The sequence below is a fragment of the Carassius auratus genome, chromosome 7, assembly GCF_003368295.1.
Source record: "Carassius auratus strain Wakin chromosome 7, ASM336829v1, whole genome shotgun sequence".
Taxonomy (NCBI): domain Eukaryota; kingdom Metazoa; phylum Chordata; class Actinopteri; order Cypriniformes; family Cyprinidae; genus Carassius; species Carassius auratus.
The window spans coordinates 33522246-33545992 of NC_039249.1; the positions used below are offsets into that span (position 1 = coordinate 33522246).

The 23747-nt window shown below is 42.5% G+C and overlaps 5 protein-coding genes across 5 annotated transcripts; 2 read left to right on the forward strand and 3 right to left on the reverse strand.

Moving 5' to 3' along the window:
- The first annotated feature begins 923 nt into the window (after positions 1-923).
- On the forward strand, positions 924-1417 carry LOC113106558 (histone H4). The gene has a single exon (XM_026268631.1). It carries the CDS (start codon positions 973-975, stop codon positions 1282-1284), a length of 312 nt encoding a protein of 103 aa, XP_026124416.1. The 5' UTR covers positions 924-972; the 3' UTR covers positions 1285-1417.
- A 702-nt stretch (positions 1418-2119) lies between these two features.
- LOC113106630 (histone H2B) lies at positions 2120-2494 on the forward strand. Its single transcript, XM_026268730.1, has one exon. The coding sequence runs from the start codon at positions 2120-2122 to the stop codon at positions 2492-2494; it is 375 nt and encodes a 124-aa protein (XP_026124515.1).
- Positions 2495-9036: 6542 nt separating this feature from the next.
- On the reverse strand, positions 9037-9733 carry LOC113106549 (histone H3-like). The gene has a single exon (XM_026268623.1). The coding sequence runs from the start codon at positions 9677-9679 to the stop codon at positions 9269-9271; it is 411 nt and encodes a 136-aa protein (XP_026124408.1). The 5' UTR covers positions 9680-9733; the 3' UTR covers positions 9037-9268.
- A 1420-nt stretch (positions 9734-11153) lies between these two features.
- LOC113106550 (histone H2A-like) lies at positions 11154-11621 on the reverse strand. Its single transcript, XM_026268624.1, has one exon. It carries the CDS (start codon positions 11582-11584, stop codon positions 11198-11200), a length of 387 nt encoding a protein of 128 aa, XP_026124409.1. The 5' UTR covers positions 11585-11621; the 3' UTR covers positions 11154-11197.
- Positions 11622-12402: 781 nt separating this feature from the next.
- Positions 12403-13194, reverse strand: LOC113106542 (histone H1-like). Its single transcript, XM_026268616.1, has one exon. It carries the CDS (start codon positions 13066-13068, stop codon positions 12448-12450), a length of 621 nt encoding a protein of 206 aa, XP_026124401.1. The 5' UTR covers positions 13069-13194; the 3' UTR covers positions 12403-12447.
- Positions 13195-23747: the final 10553 nt, after the last annotated feature.

Consider the following 23747-nt stretch of genomic DNA (forward strand, 5'->3'; position numbering starts at 1 on the left):
GAGAGAGAGAGAGAGAGAGAGAGAGAGAGAAAAGTGTGGTGTGGTATAAATACACATGTTCTGCCCCCGTGTATTTTAATTTGTGATCACTCTGAAGGTATTTTAATAGACTGAATAATGCAGAGAAAGAGCAGTGTTTTTTATGCTGTGAGAATATTAGCTCACTTGTGAAGGTGTTACTGAACTATATGATGTTATGAATAAACTAAATACTCTGACATTTTACCTCAGTGTGTTTATTAAATATAAAGAAAAGCAAAGGCTATAAATACCCAACTCAGATGAGCTTGTCAGAATACTTAAATATTTTCATAATAAAATGTATGTTTTTTTTTTTTTTTACAGTTTTAACACAGATGTTTAAACAAATTTATATTATATTATATTCTATATAATATAACATCTATATATTATATTATATAGATGTGATCGTTGGTGAGACTTTCTTTGGTCTCTCCTTGCTTTAGGACAAAAAGACACAAGTCGTCTTTCAGGCAGATTTGTGATATTTTCTGTTGATTGGAATTTTTTCATTATTGCCTTGATGGTTAAAATATTAACTAATATTCAGTCTGATGTGAAAATGATATTTAATATACGTCAGAGTATTTAAATAAGAATAATTTCCAAGAGAACATAGTGTACTAGGGAAAAATAATTATTTCATGTGTGTGTGTGTGTGTTTCTTAATGGGCCAAGGGTACACCTTTTTTATTTTTATTTCTTTGGTTTCCTTTCTGTTTGTGATATCAATACATATTTATCACCCATGTGCGGAAGGCCATTAAACAGAAAGCAGAAGAAGAAACTAAGGACGGTCATCGTTTCCCGCTCGAACTAGAGGGGGAGGGGTGAGTCATGTGACGCTCAGCTGGTTTCAGTTAGGTCCTGTAAACAACTCTAAAAGGGCTCCGTGCTACAGTTGCTCTATAGTTGTATTCGTCATTTGACTGAAACAGAGATCATCTCATCATGTCTGGAAGAGGCAAAGGCGGTAAAGGACTCGGGAAAGGAGGCGCTAAGCGTCATCGTAAGGTGCTGCGCGATAACATCCAGGGAATCACCAAACCCGCCATTCGTCGTCTAGCTCGCCGCGGCGGAGTCAAGCGCATCTCCGGTCTGATCTACGAGGAGACCCGCGGTGTGCTGAAGGTGTTCCTGGAGAACGTGATCCGCGACGCCGTCACCTACACCGAGCACGCCAAGAGAAAGACCGTCACTGCCATGGACGTTGTGTACGCGCTGAAACGACAGGGACGCACCTTGTACGGCTTCGGAGGATAAACCGCTTCGGATCCGAGAACAAACCCAACGGCTCTTTTAAGAGCCACCCACACTCTCACTTAAAGAGATAGCGTTGCTCATTTTCGCTTTACATCGAGAACTTTTCCTTAAAGTAAAAGAAAAAATTATAACATGAAGATTGTTTATGTTTTCAGCGTCCGTTTAAAAAGGATGGCAACTGATTTCAGGGTTTAAACCGTAACGTTACATACGTTGAAGTATACGATCAGTATTGTGCAGAAGATAAAGGCCAATGTTATATTTCCCGCAAAGGGACTCTAATATTAATATCTAATATTTCAGTGAACTAGCAACAGAGACCCAGGTTATCAAGTCAAGACACCTTTATTTATATAGCGTTTTTGACGATGCAGATTATGTCAAAGCAGCTTTAATTACAGTATTAAATATGAAAATAGTGTCAATCATGCCAAAGGACAATAGTAAACGTAAAAACTAAACGCGAATGAGTGTTTTTCCTCCGCAATTTCCTTAATAGATTTACAATGTTTAAAATGTGTGCATGATATTTATCTAGACCTATTTATTTTCTTAACATGTTACTATAAAAACAGCGGGAAATGAAACAAACGAAACCCAGTCGGCGTTCAAACATGGAGTGATGGGTGGAGCTATAATTTAAGGTCCCGTGATTGGCTCTCGTTCCAGTTCAGTAACGCCTTGAATGATCCAATTAAATACAAGTTTATGGGTCTGACCAATGACAACACTGAATCTCAAGGTCCTACAGAATTAGCATAGACGAGTGAATAAAAAGCCCTGTATGAGCTCAGTCCGCTACTGATTTCTGAGAGATTGAATCGGAAACATCATCATGCCTGAACCAGCAAAGTCCGCGCCGAAAAAAGGCTCAAAGAAGGCCGTCACTAAGACCGCTGCGAAAGGAGGAAAGAAGCGCAGAAAGTCCAGGAAGGAGAGCTACGCCATCTACGTGTACAAAGTGCTGAAGCAGGTTCATCCTGACACCGGGATCTCTTCGAAGGCGATGGGCATCATGAACTCTTTCGTCAACGACATCTTCGAGCGCATCGCCGGTGAGTCGTCTCGGCTCGCTCACTACAACAAGCGCTCCACCATCACTTCCCGAGAGATCCAGACCGCCGTGCGTCTGCTGCTGCCCGGGGAGCTGGCCAAACACGCCGTGTCTGAGGGCACCAAGGCCGTCACCAAGTACACCAGCTCCAAGTAGAGCAGTCCGACACCGAGACACACCCCAAAGGCTCTTTTAAGAGCCACCCATCCACTCACTCGAAGAGCTTATTTTAACTTTTAATCGTAGATGAAGTAAAGATTATTTAAACCGTCTAACACTTCATTAAAATTAAACGAGTTTTTAATCTATGCAAGGCCACATGCATTTGCCTTTATCAATATTAAGCGGTTTTATATTAATGTTAATTATATTAACACTTTTGTTTTTTCTTCACATGTAGTCAATTCCATAAAAATAATGGATAGTATATACCTAAACGCTCAAGATTGTGCATAAATCAGTCGCCTCACAACACTGACAGTGATTCAGGGTGTGTGAGAGGAAAATACATTTTAATTGTTAAATTCCAGATCATGACAAAAGATTAGAGAGCGAAACCATATGATGCGGTGTGTGTGTGTGTATGTATATGTGTATATATATATATATATATATATATATATATATATATATATATAAATCGCATAGATGACCCCCCTCCCCATAAGAGTAGTACTGTGCCTAAAAAAAAAAAAAAAAAAACCTTTTGACCTCATGTGTACTAAATATCTACCAGCATGTATCTTTGCTGAACCTATGCAAAACACATGTCCTTACCAAGTATGGCATGTAATTGACTCGTTTGTGACCCATAACCTGAGAGGGGTTTTCTCCAAGCCCAATTTAGTGGTATTGAGGTTTTCTGGAGATAGTTTCATTCTTCTGATCACAGTCGTCCCGCGAGGACTCCTCTTCCCCTTCAACAGTTATTTCTGAAGAGATAGACACTCCAGAGGAGTCACTGATTCAACTATGTTTGCGCTGGTAGTGACGCTGATCATCATGAAGTTTCCTCCATAGATTTTGAAGTCTAATCTCAATAAATCCACTGTGGGAGACTGGGTCATAGAAATGTTCCTGGATGAAAAGCGGAGGATAACGATTGTAACTTTTACAAGAATTCATGATGTGTGACGAGCAAACCATCTGAGTCACTAAATTTTCAATTGATTTGTAACCTGTTAACTAATTAACATACTATTCTAATTTGCATTTATTTAAAAGTGAGCTTGGTGTGTTTTAATAAGTGTAACTTACAAATCCTTCATTCTCTTCTCCCATCTTGATCTTCAGAGAAGGAAACGGTGTTACCACACTTTCTGCCAACATCTGTTTCTCTTCCTTAGGGCTAGGGTTAGGGTTAGGGTTAGGGTAAGGGTAAGGCAGGGGTAGGCAAGTTGGGTCCTAGAGATCAGCAGCGGTCACCCTATGTAAGGCTGCGCAGTTAGCATTCATTTTCACAGTGGACTGTTGTAGTTTCATTCAGAAGTTGATGCACCTCTGCAGTTGTACGATTGTACTTTTTTGTGAAGTGAAGTGAAGTGACATTCTGCCAAGTATGGTGACCCATACTCAGAATTTGTGCTCTGCATTTAACCCATCCGAAATGCACACACACAGAGCAGTGAACACACACACACACACTGTGAGCACACACCCGGAGCAGTGGGCAGCCATTTATGCTGCGGCGCCCGGGGAGCAGTTGGGGGTTCGATGCCTTGCTCAAGGGCACCTAAGTCATGGTATTGAAGGTGGAGAGAGAACTGTACATGCACTCCCCCCACCCACAATTCCTGCCGGCCCGAGACTAGAACCCACAACCCTTCGATTGGAAGTCCAACCCTTTAACCATTAGGCCACGACTTCCCCCATAAAGTTTTGTTACAGAATAGTACCAAAACCTTACAGTTGTAAGTATATTAGTAGTATGTAAAATAATTTACGTTGCAGTAAGAGATCACTTTGCAATACCTGTAAAACAGCATTTGTATATTTGTGTGTATATTTTATTTGTATTCATTTTTACAGAAGTAGTTGAATATTCCTTTTGTAAAGCTAGAGAACTTGTTTGACTCAATGTTTTGTAAGTTTGAGCCATGTGTTAATTAAGGTCCGAAATAAAACAGAATGAGAACTTAAATATTATGTGATTTAGTATGCTTGCTTATCATAAGAAGTCATAAGAAATGACTCATTACAGTAAGGTAGTAGCCTAGTGAGAACAGGGTGTTGGGGAGGGGGGGGGGTCACCTTCTTTTCTCTTTTTCATCAAACCGCAGTTTCATCGCATAAGATTGCAAAAATATCCTGCATATTTCATCGCATTTTTTAAGAAAACCTGCCGCAAAATCAAGGATTTTTGCCCGCAACAATCTAAAAAGAAATCTGCGTTTTTCTGGAGGGACTGTACAATATATGGTGTAAAAACGTCTGAGTGCTGCCCTCTTCAGTTTGAACGGTGGCTACTGCAGTTGATATTTCCTATTGGATGTTGCGGTGGCAAGTGACGTAAGCGGTGGCAGGTGACGTAAGCAGTTTCCAGCTCACCACGCCCCTTGGTACGAGCTACCACACCCTTGGCAGTATAAAACCATCTTGCAAACTGCATTTTATGCGGGATTGCTTCTCCAAACCAATGGAGGTGAAAATGGGCTTCTCCACACAGCTCGCGCTGAAAAGTGACGCGGTGCAGAAGTTAAGACCGCAGTTTGAGCCAGCGGCAAGAATTGTTATGGCTCAGGACACAGGCACCTCGACATCCTCCACTTCAGGTGAAGGTGGGAGAGAAAAGTCCTCTACTTCAAATGAACGCGTCATTTCAAAGCTACTTGCATCACTACAGTAACTCTCCATTTTAGCGTCTCTGACAGCAGATGTCAATCAATCCGTCACTGTGGGTCTCAGGTTCACTGCCAGTGGGTGGAGTCAGCCTCTTACCAGTGGTTTAGTTACCCTTTGAGCGGCACGCATCAGACGGTAATCACAAGAGGTGCGCGAGGCTGCGGGCACAGGAGGCAGTGTTCCCAATTTAGCAATTTTGTTGCTAGATTTAGCAACTTTTCAGACTACACTAGCAACTTTTTTAACATTTATTTGGCAACTTTTATCAACTTTTGGAAAGTAACTCTAATCAAAACAGCACATGTACAAGCTCGCTAAATAGACAGAGCGGTTGATTCATAATTCCTTAAGATTTCTGTGGAAATAGCTGTAAATACAGGAAGACAAAAGACAACGAGTGGGGGCGGGGCTACACAAGGTCTATATATAGCCAGGCAAACATGATTTGTTGAGTGCAGTAGCTTCATGCATTTCACATTTTTGGCAAAATAATTTTAACAAATTAAGTTCAGAGTACAATTGTTTGGTTAGCAAGTCACATTTTTTTTTTTTTAAAACGACATATTTATGATTTCCTACACAAGTACCATTAGCACCTCAAAAAGGGCTTGTTAAGATAAGTTAAGATGCTAGCTGTAAATGTTCAATTGTTCAATATAGCCTAATTGTTATTTTACTGATACACCTTGTTATTAGCTTGTTTAACTGTTGATCATTTAGGTAGCATATTAACTACCGCAGGGCTTTAATTGTTCAGTTCATGTGTGGTTTCACTGGTTAAAAGGAAAATAGCCTACATCAAATTTAAATGTTCAAAAGTTTTTAAATGTTCAATATCAGTGTTGTATTTAATAATAAAAATAAATCTGGTCATGAAAAAGTGTTGATGGTATTCATTTTAAAAAATGCGGTGTGTGTGTAATTATTTTACAAACAAATGTAAATTAGCATTTCAAAAAATATCTTTGTAGTTTTGCGTTGCGATAATGTAATGACGTCATGGCGCAATTACATCACAATGTCATTTAGCAACTTTTAGCTACAAAACAATCTGCCTTTAGCAACTTCCTCTGAAAATTAGTTGGCAACACTGACAGGAGGAAGCGATGTCAAGGTTCATTCTCCGTGAGACGACTCCAGAGCCTGATATGGTAGGCGAAGTAATCATGTGCTTACAGATGGTCCACACATACGAGGAATTCATTTTCGTGACAGAAGCTCCACAGTGCAACATAACAGTGACAGAACAAAAACCACAATAAGGAATAAAAAATACAAATGTATTGTATTGTTCGTGAGGTATTGTAACCTTTATAGTTGAGTTTTTATTTATTAAACCCCATTTGTCAATGTTGAGATAATTGTGTGATGCATTCATCTCTTGTAGAGACATATAATGATTCAGAGGGGGGACTCTTCACCTCTGTTGGAGCAGTGCTAAAAGTGTTGCAGTTATTACCACTGCCCTTTTCCTCGGCTAGTGTATTTAAGCCAGCTAATAAAAAGCAAATTAAACAGTCATGTTCAAATCCACTTCAACAAGGCAGATGTCTATCGAGGTATGAATATCTTGAGTCATTTGTTTAATATATGTACATTATATATATTATAGCATATTAGTTTACCAGTATACAAATTTTTTAGGCTTCACTATACACATATGTGTACTGGGATGTAGAGCAGCGCTTCAGTATTTTATTCCACTGTGATATTACTGTAAATCTGACTACAGTAGTTCACAACATACTGTATAAGTTGCACTACAGCTTGACAGACATCAATGTGATAGACTTGAAAATGACTTACCTCTTTATTAATTGAAGAGCGATACTCATCAGCACGCTGCAATGTCGAACAACATACACGCTGAAAGAAATGAAAAACATATTCAACACTGCATAGACCTACACAGAGATATTAGGCCTTTATATGATGTCTTTGACAATTATAACTCCGACCCTCACTTCTGGTCCAAATGTTTTACCATATGGCAGAAAGAGTAAAAGTAATATAAAGTACCAAATTCAGGAAGACTCTTCATTGAAAATGGAAGACAGGTTTTCGGAGATCAAAAGATTGCTTTAGGGTTATCTAAGAAGTTTATTATGCTAGATTGATCTTTTCACAAATAAATAGATATTGTTCATTTTAACACTGCTTGTTAACTATTTTTCATTATGAATGTGAATATTATGCTTAATCAGTGTATGTAACATTATTAATAACCAATTTTTTTTTTTTTTTTTTTTTTTTTTTTTTTTTTTTTTGCAGCTTCAAATGGAGGACACTCTAAAAACACTGGTGGCTGTTCTACTTGATGAAAAGGAGATTGCAGCATCTCAGCATCAGTGTTTAAGGGGAAGTTGTGGCCTAATGGTTAGAGGGTTGGACTCCCAATCGAAGGGTTGTGGGTTCTAGTCTCGGGCCGGATGGAATTGTGGGTGGGGGGAGTGCATGTACAGTTCTCTCTCCACCTTCAATACCACGACTTAGGTGCCCTTGAGCAAGGCATCGAACCCCCAACTGCTCCCCGGGCGCCGCAGCATAAATGGCTGCCCACTGCTCCGGGTGTGTGCTCACAGTGTGTGTGTGTGTGTGCTCACTGCTCTGTGTGTGTGCATTTCGGATGGGTTAAATGCAGAGCACAAATACTGAGTATGGGTCACCATACTTGGCTGAATGTCACTTCACTTTTCACTTTCACTTTTAAGAGTGCAACAGAAATAATTGATGCCTCCAAATGTCTCCTCCCCTGTGCTGCAGAGTAACACTGGATTTTAAACTTAAGACTGATTTTAATGAATTTATTGATGCAGACCTAACTGAGAAAGTGGAAACCATAGACAAGTTTCATGTTTTGTTTAATTTGATTAAGAGAAGTGGATCACATGCATTGTTATGTAATTTCCCTTTTCAGTAACGTAACTAATAAAAAGTGACCTGTGTGTACAGATTCCAGTATTATTGTACTTTTTGCACTAAACATTAATATTGCTTTTCAATTTTGAGCATAGTATGAAACCGTTCAAGTGTTATTTCCATTGAAACATGGTGTGGGATGATGATGATGATTACAAATGATCAAGTAGTACAGTGTGTATCTGCGAATTATTATTATTTTTTCTTTCTTTTTTTTGCATGGCACATAATCTAATGTAAATCATACTAACATGTCTGTAGTAAACGGACTTGTTTGGGATTGTTTAACTTTGTACACTGATATTTATACACATGTGCAGCTCAGTGAACCGGGTCACAACCATTTCATCCTGTCAAAGAGTTACTCAACCTCGAGCCAATAGCCTTCGAGTATGAGATGTGACAGAGTATGTGATTTGTTGAATGTAGTGAACGAATACGCCCTTCAATGAACGAGTTTCATATGAGTCTGAACTAGATCTAGAGATCTTATTGTTCGTGAATGAAATGACTGAACTGGCACACATGTCGTTCGTGAATGAACATAGCTTATCTCGTTAGTGAACTAAATGAATGAGAATAAACCGGGTTAGTCTGCCATTTAAGCATGTCAATCTCGCAAAATGCAAAGCAGTGCTCATACGCTTGTTTTGATATTTAGCAACTCCACGTTTAATCCACGATTGATGAATGTGAATATATAATATACAAACTGTCTGACCAAACAATTAAAATGCTAATTAGGCAAGAAAACCTCGTGCTTTGTTCATCTGAACAACTTTTAGACTTTATATATTGAATGCGATTATACACACATTTTAATAAAGCCAGATCAGTTTTTGTAACAAGTGAATACGTTCATTGACTTAAGACATAACACATAATACATTCTTTTTTGCCACCTGTTGGCTTATTTTGTGTAATACGAAGAAATGGTCACTGAACGAATCAGTGAACGATTCTGAACGAATCATTTTGGTGAACGAACTGAAAATGAACGAATCTCTAGAAAGAATCATAATATCCACCACTAACACACACACACGATTTCTATAGTAACAAGAAACTACATATTTTTTGTTAGAAGCATCATTATGGTGGAAACGGTCTCGTTCAGTGCGGTGTGTGTGGCTCTTAAAAGAGCCTTTGGGGTGTTTGTCAGCGGTGGGTTTAAGCGCGCTCTCCGCGGATGCGGCGGGCCAGCTGGATGTCTTTGGGCATGATGGTGACTCTCTTGGCGTGGATGGCGCACAGGTTGGTGTCCTCGAACAGACCGACCAGATAAGCCTCGCTGGACTCTTGCAGGGCCATGACAGCGGAACTCTGGAAGCGCAGGTCCGTCTTGAAATCCTGAGCGATCTCTCGCACCAGGCGCTGGAAAGGCAGTTTGCGGATCAGCAGCTCGGTGGACTTCTGATAGCGGCGGATCTCTCGGAGAGCCACGGTCCCGGGCCTGTAACGGTGGGGCTTCTTGACGCCGCCGGTGGCTGGGGCGCTCTTCCGGGCGGCTTTAGTAGCGAGCTGCTTCCTCGGGGCTTTGCCACCGGTGGATTTACGAGCGGTCTGCTTGGTTCTTGCCATCGCTGCGATCAACTTCTCTCTCCGTTCTGAGCACGTAGAAAATGCTTCTCCGTCTCATGCGTCTGGTTTTAAAGCGTCATACGGTCACGAGCTTACAGCGTCAGTAGGGTGCAGAGGCTTGTGATTGGCTGATGTGTGACGTCTGCACATGACTGCTAGCCAATGACTGTGCAACTTTTGTTTTCAAATGGGGCTGTCTGTGTTTCCCGCTCAAAATGCTTTGTTCTGTTTAGTACTTTACGCATCATTCATTTATTCATTTACTTTATTTTCAGAATCAAGGTCTGTGAGCAAAACACAAAATACAGTTACAATAACATAAAAAACACTTTCTCATTGGTGACTGACACACAACTGTAAGCCTAGGTTTTGACAACGGCATCATAATAGCTTTCTGTAAATCATCCAACAGAGAATAAATGTATAATTAAAGCCTGAAAGCATCGTACTTTATCCTTACACAACAGATCACATACTCTGCTCCATCTTGTGTTTTCAGCAGGATCCTCACACAGTCTTTGTAAGCATCCTGAAACTTTCACAGACTCTCTTTTAAACCTAACCACAAGCATAAAAAGATGGTAAATTGAGTGCATTTATACAGCGCTTTCAATAGACCCATGGCCTTCAAAACACTTTACAAGTTGCCTCACATTCACCAGATGTGCTAAAACACTAGTCATATTTAAATCTAGACTCCAAACTCATCTGTTTAGCTGTGCTTTTATTGAATGAGCACTGTGCAATATCCGAACCGATTGCACTGTATTTTACGTATTCACTGTATTTTATGTAAAATCTTTTGTTTGTTTTTTTTAACTGTTTTAAATTCATATTTTTGTATTATTTTTCTTCATGACTATTTTACTTTATTTTATGTTAAGCACTTAGAATCACCATTGTGTACAAAATGTGCTAGACTATATAAATAAACTTCCATTGCCTTGCCTGAATAACAAAAATACAACTAACTATATGCTTCCACTATTCGAGCTCGCTGATTGGTTTAAGAATAATCCGCCACTTTATCGTAGATATTTTTTTTCTGCATATGCTACAGAACAAATTCAAGCATGTATAAAGCTGTCAGCATGTTCTCTCCTGACTGCTTGCTGCGCTGAATGTCGACTCGCTGCCGAGCTCTGCCTGGATCTGGTTTTTCTATTTGCTGAGCAGTGCCAGTCCGAGTTATTTTTTGTTAATTGCTAGTTCATTCAATAAAGACAGCTTCTCAGTACCAAGTTATTAACCCAATAATAGCAAGGTCAGTTATTTAATTTTGCAGTGGGCCGCGCAAACATGTTTGTTTGTGTGGACCGCAAATTAAAACCGGTTGGGAACCACTGGCTTACTTACACAATGTATTTACAAAATGCACACACATATATATATATATATATATATTTCAAATCGTATGCATGGTGTATCATGAATGAAAACGAAAGTAAATCGCTCTGTCAGATCAAGTGGGTGGCTCTTAAAAGAGCCTTTGTGTTGGAGAAGCAGAACGGACTCTGTTTACTTGGCTTTGGCGGGTTTCTCGGTCTTCTTGGGCAGCAGCACGGCCTGGATGTTGGGCAGCACGCCGCCCTGAGCGATGGTCACTCGACCCAGGAGTTTGTTGAGCTCCTCGTCATTGCGCACCGCCAGCTGCAGGTGACGGGGAATGATGCGGGTCTTCTTGTTGTCTCTCGCGGCGTTTCCAGCCAACTCCAGGATCTCAGCGGTCAGATACTCGAGCACAGCCGCCAGATAGACGGGAGCTCCGGCACCGACGCGCTCTGCGTAGTTCCCTTTGCGGAGAAGTCTGTGAACACGACCGACGGGGAACTGCAGCCCTGCTCTGGAGGAGCGAGTCTTGGCCTTCGCTCTCGCTTTGCCACCGGTTTTGCCTCTTCCGCTCATCTTCAGTAACAAAATACTTCAACTTTAGAAAAGAGAAATAATAGCTTTCAGGAATACGCTGTGCTGCTTTTAAAAGCGCGTAACAGCCCCCCATTGGTTCAGACCTTGTAAGATTTTAAACCAATCACTGAACTTCCCTCCAACATCCACCGCCAAAGCCACGCCTCCACATCTGCGCGCGGACTGTACAGCATTTCAGAATAAATGTAAAAAATAAATTAAATTTAAAATTAAAATTTCAGATTAAACACATGACCACAGAAAACATTAGAAACAAGAAAGTATGATGGGTGTTGGATAAGGTTTTTTTTTTTTTTTTTTTTAATAAGGAATACAAAGCAGCAAATTAACGTAGTACAAGTCTAAAATGGACAAGCGTGTTAAAGTTAGAGGGTCATATTAAGATGGAAGAGATGTGTTTCTTGAAGATGGCTAATTACTCAGCTATTGGGATTGAGTTGAGCAGGTCACTCCAGGAAAAAAACATTTCATATAAAAGTAAGAGTGGGTTTGTGCTCCTTTGGGATCAACAATTAAGTGACTTTCACTTGAACACAAGTTTCTAGAGACAATCGAGAGTATATAAAACTATTTCATATATATATATATATATATATATATATATATACACACATTAGTAAATATTGTTTTTTATACTAATTAAATAAAGATTGCTGATCCATTAATAAACGTGAATACAGCTTTTTTGTTCTACAAGTGCATTCAACATATAAAACATGATTCGATGTAAACTCAAGCCTTATTATAATATACTTCCACTAATAGTGTAAGTTTGTTTGCTCTTCCTTTCGAGTTTGTGGGTGGCTCTGAAAAGAGCCGTTGGGGAAGAAAACAGAAGAGTTTTATTTCTTCTTGGGAGCTGCCTTTTTAGGCTTGGCAGCTTTAGGCTTTGCCGTCTTGGGTTTGGCGGTCTTGGCCTTTTTGGGGCTCTTGGCTGCTTTCTTGGGCGCCGCGGGCTTCTTCGCTTTCTTGGGGCTCTTCGTCGCCTTCTTGGGGCTCTTTGTGGCCTTCTTAGCGGCGGCGGGTTTCTTGGCCTTCTTGGGGGATTTCTTAGCGGCGGGCTTCTTTGCAGCTGCGCTCTTGGGCTTCTTGGCAGCAGCGGGTTTCTTGGCCGCGGGCTTCTTGACTTTAGGAGCCGCTTTCTTCTTGGTCTCGGTCTGCTTCTTGCTGATCTTGAAGGAGCCGGAGGCGCCGGTCCCTTTGACCTGCAGCAGGGCGCCTTTAGTCACCAGGCTCTTGAGGGCGAGCTTGACGCGGGAGTTGTTCTTCTCCACGTCGTAGCCGCCGGCGGCGAGAGCTTTCTTCAGGGCGGCGAGGGACACTCCGCTCCTCTCCTTGGACGCGGACACGGCTTTGAGGATCAGTTCACTGACGCCGGGACCTGCTTTCTTGGCTTTGGCGGCGGACTTCTTCTTGGGCGCTTTGGCCGGCGGAGCGGCGGCTGCTGGAGCGGTTTCTGCCATTTCTCGGAGCGAAATCACAGTCTTTCAAACACTGAGTTTAATGAGTGTCGCTCGAGCAGCGCTGCGCTCTTAAACAACACATGAGAACCTTATAGACTCAACCCGCCCGCTCGCTGTCTGCGCGCCTCCGAGAGCCGCTCGCGCTTGTGTTTTCTTCTCTTACATTTAGGGGCAAAACTCGAGTGTTAAAAAAAGTTTAGCGCAGTAGAAACAAAGTCAGCATCAAGCAGAGGTCCTTGGCTTTCTGTGGAGACTAAAACCCGCGGCGAGGAAATGTTGGTTTCGCCCCGGTCAGAGCAAACTCGAGGCGAGCATCAGCCACGGAACAGAGCCGAGTGTAAATCTAATGCTTTATTTAAGTGTTAAAGGTTGAAGAAAGACCGAAATCGTCCTCTGTGTGTTTCAGAAACAGTTCGAGAGTGGTTTAATTGAATGAGCATCAGTGAGTGTCGTGTGCAGTGTTTGATACAGCTGTAGTTTCGTGCAGCTTGAAGCACACACAGGTCCGGGGCTCCTCGTCCTTTATTCAGCCGATAGACTACATGAAATACTAATATGACAGATGTTTTAAATGAATTAACAACAACAATAGTTATACTAGTGTATATCTGATCACTTAAGTATTATTTCGTTAAAAACATCTTCAGTGGCTGATCAGTAAAGTTAGCTGTAATAACATTATTTTTCATGAACAGTTTCCGTCACAAAGGAAAGACTCCATCATTTAAGAAAGACCATCTAGATCAAGATTTTCTTATTTTGACAATTTATCCAATATGAAATGCTAATTTGTAATAAAGTAATTTATTATATATGACCAATATGTGTCTATGACTGTTTGTTGTAATTTAGGAAGTGGATCAGTGTTGGGGCAAGAGAAACAGACATTACTGCATGATGAAGACATGAAGTGTGACTGTAAATATGGAAATAAAGGACATCTAGAGATCTAAAATATAGAGGCATATATCAAAATATCGAGCAGCAAACAGAAAGCAGGTATTATAATATATAAAGATACGCTCAGATGCATCCAAAGATCGATAACTGGAAAAACAGGTGCAGCTGTATTCATCCCAAACTATACATCACAGAATAACTTCAGTTTTCTCATCTGAAATAAAGGCTTTTAAAACAAAATACAAATGTAAAAAAAATGACATCTGCTTAATATCAGTAAAAAGGTGCTTAATGGTTTCCTAAATAAAACAAGATAAGTGTAAAATAATAAAATGAATAGATAATACACTAACTTGGGAAAACTCACATCAGACACATAAAAACCAAAGTCTCCAAAAGCCTTGCGATAATAAATAAAGCCAAACAGGTAAACGATAAGGATACACTCCGTATTTTGTATTGTATGATTCTACTGTACTTAATTTACTGTGTTGAAGTATGGGGAAATAATTATAATAACTTAATACAGTCACCATTTATTTTACCTAAAGGGGGGGGGGGGGACTTTACGGACTATACACAAGGCTAAATATCTGGAACACACAAATCCTCTTTTTATTAAATTAAAATTATTAAAAATACAGAACCTAGTTAAATTTAATACAGCACAATCTTTATTCAAAGCATTTCATAAACTACCTGCTAACATACAAAAAATAAAAAATATAGACACAGACAGAGCATTTGTTCAGTTCGAGGAGTTATGGGAACTTTTTAATACCAATGATTAGAACTATAGGAGGAGTTTCTGTCTGTATGCAGGGTCAAACTATGGAATATTCTGGGACTTGAACTCAAACAAAGTCAAAGCATTCATTGATTTAAAGCACTCTATAACAGAAGGTCTCTTGTCACACTACAAGGAGGGCATGGTTTAATTATGTGGTGTTATTAATGTATTCATAATCTGTGTTATTTGATTTGTTGGTATTATTATAATAGTATTGATTTATGTATGTATTTATAGTCTGTTTTATTTTATTTTGTAGGTATTTTAATTCCCTATAGTATTATTATAATTGTTAACTGTGGTTAACATATGGTGTGTACTTAAAGGGGGGGTGAAATGGTATTTCATGCATACTGAGTTTTTTACACTGTTAAAGAGTTGGATTCCCATGCTAAACATGGACAAAGTTTCAAAAATTAAGTTGTACTTTTGAAGGAGTATTTCTGTTCCAAAAATACTCCTTCCGGTTTGTCACAAGTTTCGGAAAGTTTTTTTTTTTTTTTTTTTTTTTTTTTCGAGTATGGGTCTGTGTGACGTTAGATGGAGCGGAATTTCCTTATATGGGTCCTAAGGGCACTTCTGCTGGAAGAGCGCGCGCTCCCCTATAGCAGAGCACTGAGAGCAGAGACATCCACTGATCAGAGCGAGAGCGTCGCGAAATGTCACAATAATCTGTGTTATTTGATTCGTTGGTACTATTATAATAGTATTGATGTATCTATCTATTTATAGTCTGTTTAATTTTATTTTGTAGGTATTTTAATTCCCTATAGTAGTATTATAATTGTTAACTGTGGTTAACATATGGTGTGTAGCCCTCTTAACATGTACATTTTTTTTTTAATTTTTTTTTTTTATTATTTATTTATTTATTTATTTTTGATACGTATTAGCTATATATACAATTAATTGAGTATCATGATAATGTTAATAATTAAGAAAGCAACTACCCTTTTTATTTTTATTTTTTTTTTATTTTTTCTCCTGTTAATTGTAACTGGGGTGGATTTAAATAAGTTTGACTTCTACCCACTCAGTTTCGAGCAATAGATGGAATTATGTCGTTGAAGTTTGACGAAAGTATAATGAATTTAACTTATTGTATATATGAATCAAATGCTTCTTTATTGCCCTTGTTAGGTGTCATTATATATTGCTCGACTAAATGAATTAATTAAACTCAAAGAAAATAAATAAAGATGGTGAACATTTGGATTTCACAGGTTTTTCATTTTGTATTCATGTTCTGCGTGGAATCGCCGAATCCGTGACCCTAGCCCCAACTGCACAAAATGAGAGAAATCCAAGCCCCTCTTCACGCAGGAAGTTACCACAAAAGCCAAAATGAAGTCACAGGGAGTCCATGGCGGGGCAGCCTCCAAGGCCATGGTCCCAACCCTAGCCTCTATGGCTGGATCCATACTGCTCCCACCCCCCGAAAATTGTCTTTGATATTAATGCTAACATTAGTGGCGTGCTCTAATGCTAGTATTTCCTGTCACTCAGGATTTGTTCAGACATTGAGACTGGCATCTAGCGGTCGGGATGTTAACTCAAAACGAAACAACTGCCATAAATCTTGTATGATTTCATATATATATATATATATATATATATATATATATATATATATATATATATATTTTTTTTTTTTTTTTAACATCAGTATTCCATTTTTTGGGAATCGATGCAGACTCGTCAAACAAAATATATTGATACTCACGTCTAGCAATATTTTCGTACACCCCTAACATCCAACGTCAAGCCAATTATACCAGTTTTTACGATCTTACTGTCATGCTTCGCTTGGGGAGAAGGAACCAGGAGAACCAGGAGAATGATGAAGTAGAATATTTTATTAAATGCACATGGCGATACAAACAGATAAATTACATTTGATATATGATAACATATGGACTTCCTGACATATGACTTACAAATGACATATGATAGAGGAAGTTGAACCAAGAACAGAGGACACTATTTAAAGACAGACACTGATGGCACCAATTACAGGAACAGAAATCATAACCAAATAAGGACAACAGGAACAAAGACCAGGGTAAAACAAGGAAAATCAAGTCCACAACACTGACATTATGTCCCCCTCCATGGCGGATCAGGAGACACGGGAGGACATGGCGACGCTGGAGACACAGGGACCTCTTGGACCCTCTTCAGTTTCCCTATCACCCAAACAGATCCACTGAAGATGCAATCTTTCACATCCTGCACTCTTCCCTCATGCACATCAACAGCAATAATATAAACTCTGTAAGGCTGCTAGTAGGCCAGTATACCTCTAACTCCATCACCCAAAATGTAGGAGCCCCACAGGGCTGTGTCCTGGGTCTCCTGCTCTACTCTCTCTACACACATGACTGTGTGTCTTCACAAAGCTCCACATCTAAAATCAAATTTGCTGATGATACTGTGGTTCTGGACCTCATTCACAACAATAAATGTAATTTATTAATAAGATTCAGGAGGAGCGCGTCAGATACTTAGCCTAATCAACACAGGTGGACCATAATCAAGTAATCAATCCGATAGTATAAATATTGCTGACTTACCTCTATCCATTGACGGTTTATCAGCATTTTGGTCCGCATGCATAGCACCATGTCCCAAAACCGAGATTCCTCGTCCGAAGACTTATCCAGCTCTTCCCCAGCCCCATCACTAAAGCCTTCGCCGACCTCCGGCGAGAACCGCAGCTGACTCCCCCACGTCCTCCTACTGCTCAGCCAGGCCTACGATTCCGCCAATTGATAAATGGACGGTGTCGATTCTGAGGCAGGCCCTGTCCAAAAATGACGTCACACCCTCAAGCAAGTTGAATAAATCAGAACTTTACGACTTGTATGCAAAATCTCAAAATGATAACATTTCTCCTCAGTCAACCACTATACCAAAGAAAGGAAAAAAGAAAGGAGTACCTCAAAATTCGCCTCAAAGCACTCCACCATCCTCCGCTACTAGGCCTAGCTCCCAGCGGCTATCAAGCCGCAGCAAGAGGCCTTCAGCAAGCCTGGGCCACACCCCCGATTCTGACCGCCGTGGTGCCCGCTATGTTGGCTGGAGCCCAGCCTCCCACCGCGGCTCCAATCCCAACAGCACAGGGCGCTGAAGCTCAAGGAGGATCCTGGCTGCCTCCTCCACCCATCTCAGCCCCATCGTACTGAACTTTTAATACTGACACCGCAGCCCAGGCAAGCGCTTGGCCGAACAGTTCACCAAATACAGCGCCGCCTCCCGCTTCTTCCAGCTTCGGGCCCGAGGCCCAAGCTAGCGATTGGTCGAACTGGCTGTCACATAATGCCCCGCCTCCCGCTCCTCCGAGCTCTGAGCCCGCTGCTCACGCTAACGTTTGGCCGAACTGGCCGCCTAACACAGCCCTGACTCTCGCCCATCCCAGCTTCGGGCCCGCGGCCCAAGCAAACGCCTGGCCATACTGGCCACCCAACTCAGCCCCGCAACCCGTGGCTTTCAACTCCGTGCCCGCGGGTCAAGCAAGTGCTTGGCCATAATCGCTGTCAAACACAGCCCCGCCCCCAGTTGTTGTCACCACCCTCCTCCAAGCGAAATCCCCCCATTCACTCTTCACTGCTACACCAATGCCCATCCCATCAAACGCCGTCGCCCTCGAACCTCCCCAAGTGACCCACAGCATCCGAGCACAGATATTAGCAGGTGCGGATGTAGATCTCTCATCTCTCCTTTCTCTCCTGCCCACATCCGATTCAAACCGCCAAATAGACTGCGGGGATTTCTCAGTCACGCTAAAAAATCCAAATCCCCTTTCATCTCGACTACTCTCCTTCTCCGAATTCATCCATCGCATTCAACCGCTACACCGAGATAATCTGCTCAGCCTTCCCCCACAGCCGATGTGAACTCAACGACTATTTGTCGATAATAGCCAAACTCGCGTTGTCCTACGGAGGAGGGCACTTTTACACTTACCACAAGCTTTTTTCCGCTAAATACGCTATCCGAATCGCTCAGTGGAACCAGTGCCCTTATTGGGGAGAGATCGACTCCAACTTGCACATCCGCGTATTTCTAGGCTGTAGGAGCATTTCGTGCACAGTCTGCAGGTCTGTGGCTCACTCCACCACAACCTGCCCACAAATAAACCTGGACGCAACCCAACACTCCGATACTCCCCCGGCAAAATCCACCAGCTACGTCCCAAGGTCAGCAACCTCAGCAAACTCACGCCTAGCCCAACCAGGAGCAGAAAGCTCACAGCTATGCATCGCTTTCAACAGCGGGAGATACATCAGACACCACTGCCGCTATCTACACTCCTGCAAGTTCTGTGGCGGTGCTCACGCACGCATAGTTTGCCCCGTGTTTAAAGCCGTAAAAAAAAAATCTAAAAATTGCCTATCGACTCCTGTGAATATTTTTCACATGACCATTGAACTAGCACACCATCCCGACAAAGAATTTACAAATTATCTCCTGTCTGGCCTCAGACACGGTTTTAACCTGGGCGTCGTTTGCGAGCTTTCCCAAAGCACGGTCTGCCATAATCTCCAATCCGCCCTTGCAGCGCCCGACATAGTAGTTGACCTTATCAAAAAAGAAGTCGAGTCAGGCTTTATGATCGGACCCTTCAATACCCCCCCCTTCAAAACGTTCAGAGTCAACCCAATCGGAGTGGCTACTAGAAAATTTTCAGGTAAGAAACGCTTAATAGTTGACCTGTCATCTCCGCATAAATCCACAGTCCCGAGCATCAATAGTTTGATACCCCTCGACGAATTTTCACTCAAATACCAAGACATAGATCAGGCAGTCGAACTGATTAAAATCGCGGGCCGAGGAGCCTGGCTAACAAAAATAGACATCACTTCTGCTTTCAAAGTGATGCCTATCCATCCGGACTTTTGGCACCTGTTCGGGATATGATGGCTCAAGAAATACTATTTCGCCGTCCGGTTAACCTTCGGATGAAAAAGCAGCCCCAAAACTTTCGATACACTATCCGAAGCCGTCTGCTGGATCCTTTCCAACAATTACGCAATCCCACATATTATCCATCTTTTAGATGACTTCCTGGTCATTTCATCGCCCAAGGCAATCCCAGCCGCCCATATCCTCACTGTCCAAAAAGTTTTTTCCGAGGTCAGGATTCCCATCGCTCAGGAAAAAACCATGGGTCCCGCCATAACCATAGAGTTCCTCGGCATCAACCTCGACTCAGCTAAATTTCAGCTCTCCCTGCCAAAGGAAAAGATTGATAGAATAATCCTTGTCTCCTCCACCCTCCTCGACAGCCCTTGTTGTTCTAAACACAAACTTCTTTCCCTGCTCTGGCATTTAAATTTCGCCATGAGCATAATTCCCCAAGGACGGCCATTCATCGCACATCTCCTAACACTCGCATCATCAGTTCACGCGCTCGAGGACCTCATTCCCCTAGCCCACGCATGCCACGACGAACTTAAATTATGGATCCTGTTCCTTAGACAATGGAATGGGCTCTCTTTTTTTGAACAATTTAATTTCGTCTCCCATCGACTTACAGCTGTTTACAGATGCAGCTCCCTCAATCGGTTTCAGAGGTTTTTACCAAGGCCGTTGGTTCGCGTCCACATGGCCCCCCCAGATGTAGGACTCGACCCAGTCCTCAGCTCTTTTCGAGCTCTATCCTCTCGTAGTAGCAGCCTTCCTGTGGGGAAATGAATGGACAGCTAAAAGCATTTTAGTGCACTGTGACAACGAAGCCGTAGTTCAGTGCATAAACAAAGGCCGTTCTCACTCCCCCGCCCTCATGCCTCTCCTTAGACATCTAATATGGATCGCAGCATGCGACCCATTTATAATTATCACAAAGCACGTTCCAGGTACAGAAAACCAAATTGCTGACTCCCTGTCTCATTTTCTGTTTCAGAAATTCAGGACGCTGGCTCCAGAGGCGGACCAATTCCCCACTCCGGTTCCTCACTATTCAGAATTAATATTCCCTTAACCCACCCTCTAAAACCACTCCTCGAAGCATCGCTTGACTCTATTCTCCAAGCAGTCTCTCCCAGGACCCTCCAGTCATATGTGACTGCGTGGAGATGCTTTAAGTCATTTCACCTCACCTATAACATCCCTTTTCCTGATTTTTCTCTACTCTCCATCACCTCTTTCATTTCGTTCCTCAACGGCGCCAAGGGTCTCCAAGTCGGATCCATTTAAAGCTACCTGAGCGGAGTCCAGTTTTTTCACAAACTGATGACCGGCACTCCTTCACCCGAAATAAACAATTCACAAACCTCCCTCCTAATTAAAGGGATCCAGCGATCCCAGCCCAGCCATCCAGACACCAGAAAACCCATAACGCTAGATATTCTCACAAAATGTATCCACACAAATTACCAACCCCTCAGCATCGCCGGCATGCTTGACGCTATGTTCATCCTAGCCTTTTTCGGTTTTCTCAGGTGCTCGGAGCTTACAAGCTCTTCTAAATTTAATCTGAAAATCAACCCCACCATATCAGACCTAACTATACTAGATGATGAAACAATCGCTTATTTAATCAAAGCAAAACAGACCAAGCCAACAAAGGCCATTTTATATACATTTTCAATCTCCCCTCCCCAATCCAGCCTTACCAATCCATCCTCGCTTTTTTACACCTTAGAAATTCCCAGGCAAAGTCCCCGCACAAACCCCAATTCATCGACGAGTCTAAAAAACCAGTCACTCGTTTCTGGTTTCAAAAACACCTCAAATGCGTCCTGCAATTATCAGGCATCCCAGCGAACAATTTCTCCACCCATTCATTTCGCATCGAGGCAGCAACTTCAGCAGCACAAAAAGGCCTCTCCAACCAGCAGATCCAAACTCTCGGAAGATGGTCCTCAGAAGCATACCAAAGTTACATTAGGATAAACCAGTTTCACATAAAGAAAGCCCACCAAACCCTCATCGGCCATATATATATATATATATATATATATATATATATATATATATATATATATATATATATATATATATATATATATATATATATATATATATATATATATATAAAAAAGCCAGCGACACATTCTTATTGAATACCAATGAGTACATCGCACAAAAAAAAAATAATAATAAATCAAAAAAAATTATATATATATATATATTATAATTTTTATTTATAATAAATACCGCCAACGCCAGCTGCACACTCCCAGCCAGACAACCTTACCTTTTCTATCCTATGACCAGCGAGGCTTCTCTCTTTGATGAAAGGAGCACGAGCTCCCATCGGATGCTGACGAGAGCCTCCCGGCCAGACAACCTCACCTTTTCCATTCTGCGGCCAATAAGGCTTACCCGTTCGTTGCCAGGAGCTCACACTCCCTTCGGACGTAGGTGAAAGACCCGGCTACCTGCTTTGCCATTCTGTCTTACGTACGAAGAGGTGTACCCATCCAATGCATGGAGTCAGGGCTCCCATTGAATGTAGGTGAGAGCTTCACGGCTAGACAACCTTACCTTTTCCGTCCTTTGGCCAGCGAAGCTTAACCGTTCGATCCGGGAGCTAAGCTGCTGTCGGACGAAGGTAAGAGCCTCCTGACCGGACAACCTTTTCTGTCCTTCAGCCAGAGAGGTTTACCCGTTCGATTCCTGGAGCTAAGCTCCTTTTGGACGTTGGTCCGAGCCTCCCGGCTAGACAACCTGACCTTTTCCATCCTTAGCCAGCGAGGCTCACCCCCATCGGACACTGGCGAGAGCCTCCTGGCCAGCCAACCATGACCTTACCACGTGGTTTAGGTTACAAACATACAAGCAAGCTGTTCAATGCCACAAGTACCAAACACACAAATAAACCCTCCCTCCTTCCTACGGTCGCCAAGGCTTACCCGTCTCTTGCCGGGAGTAGCAAACTCCCATAAAACGCTGACGACAGCCTAACGACCACACAAACTTACCTTTTCCATCCTACGGCCTGCGAGGCTCACCCAGTTTTGGGGAACAGGAAGTCTCCGCTGGACATGGCAAGAGCCTCCTGGCCACCTATCGTTACCTTTTCTGTCTGCCATCCGGAGAGGCTTACCCGTTCGATGCGTGTGCTCCCTTCGGACGCCGGCGAGAGCCTCCCGGTTAGACAACCTTACCTTTTCCTTTTCTATGGTCAGCGAGGCTTACCCGTTCGATGTGTGTGCTCCCTTCGGATCACATGCTGGCGAGAGCCTCCTGGACAGACTTGCTTTACGTTTCCACTCTACGGTCGGCGAGGCTTACCCGTTCGATGTGTGTGCTCCCTTTGGACGTCGGTAACAGTCTCTCGGCCACGCAACTTACCTTTCCATTTGACTGTAAGCGAGGCTTAACCGTCCGGCGCTACGTGTCTCGTCCTCTCGCCAAATCCTGCAAAAAAAAACAAACAAAAAAACTCTCAGCTACCCTCAGCTACTCTCACATCTTTTAACCCCATCTGGCGAGGCTTACCCGTTCGATGTTTGGAGTTAGAGGCCCCATCGGATGCCACGAGAGTCCTCCCAGTTGGGTTTTCCTTTCCAACTCTCCCCGTCCGCCGAGGCTTACCCGTCTGTTGCGTGTGCGCCCTTCAGACATCTGGCGAGAGTCTCCCGGACAGACCTATGCCTACGCAAGTGAGTCTCATCCATCTGATGCCGTGAGTCGGGATCTCCCTTTGGATGTCACCAGAGTCCTCCTTGTCGGCCAGCCCAAAGCTTTTTATCTGCCAAACCGAAAGGACCCAGACGTCTGTCATCCTGAGTCTCAATCTCCTGTCGGAGGCTTCATGGGCCCTCTCGGTCAGTTTTAGGCCCTTCACCCACTGAATAGCAGGGGCTATCAGCCAGTAGGGCCCGTACGCCGACACCGTGACCTATTCCGGTCGAGGCAACTCGGGTCCTCCCGGTCGGGCACCACAACCACGCTGCTCCTCCTCCTGCACCGTTCCAACGGCAAAAAGCTCCAGTTGAGCATCGGCTCGAGCCCTACCGACCGGGCGCCAACAACCACG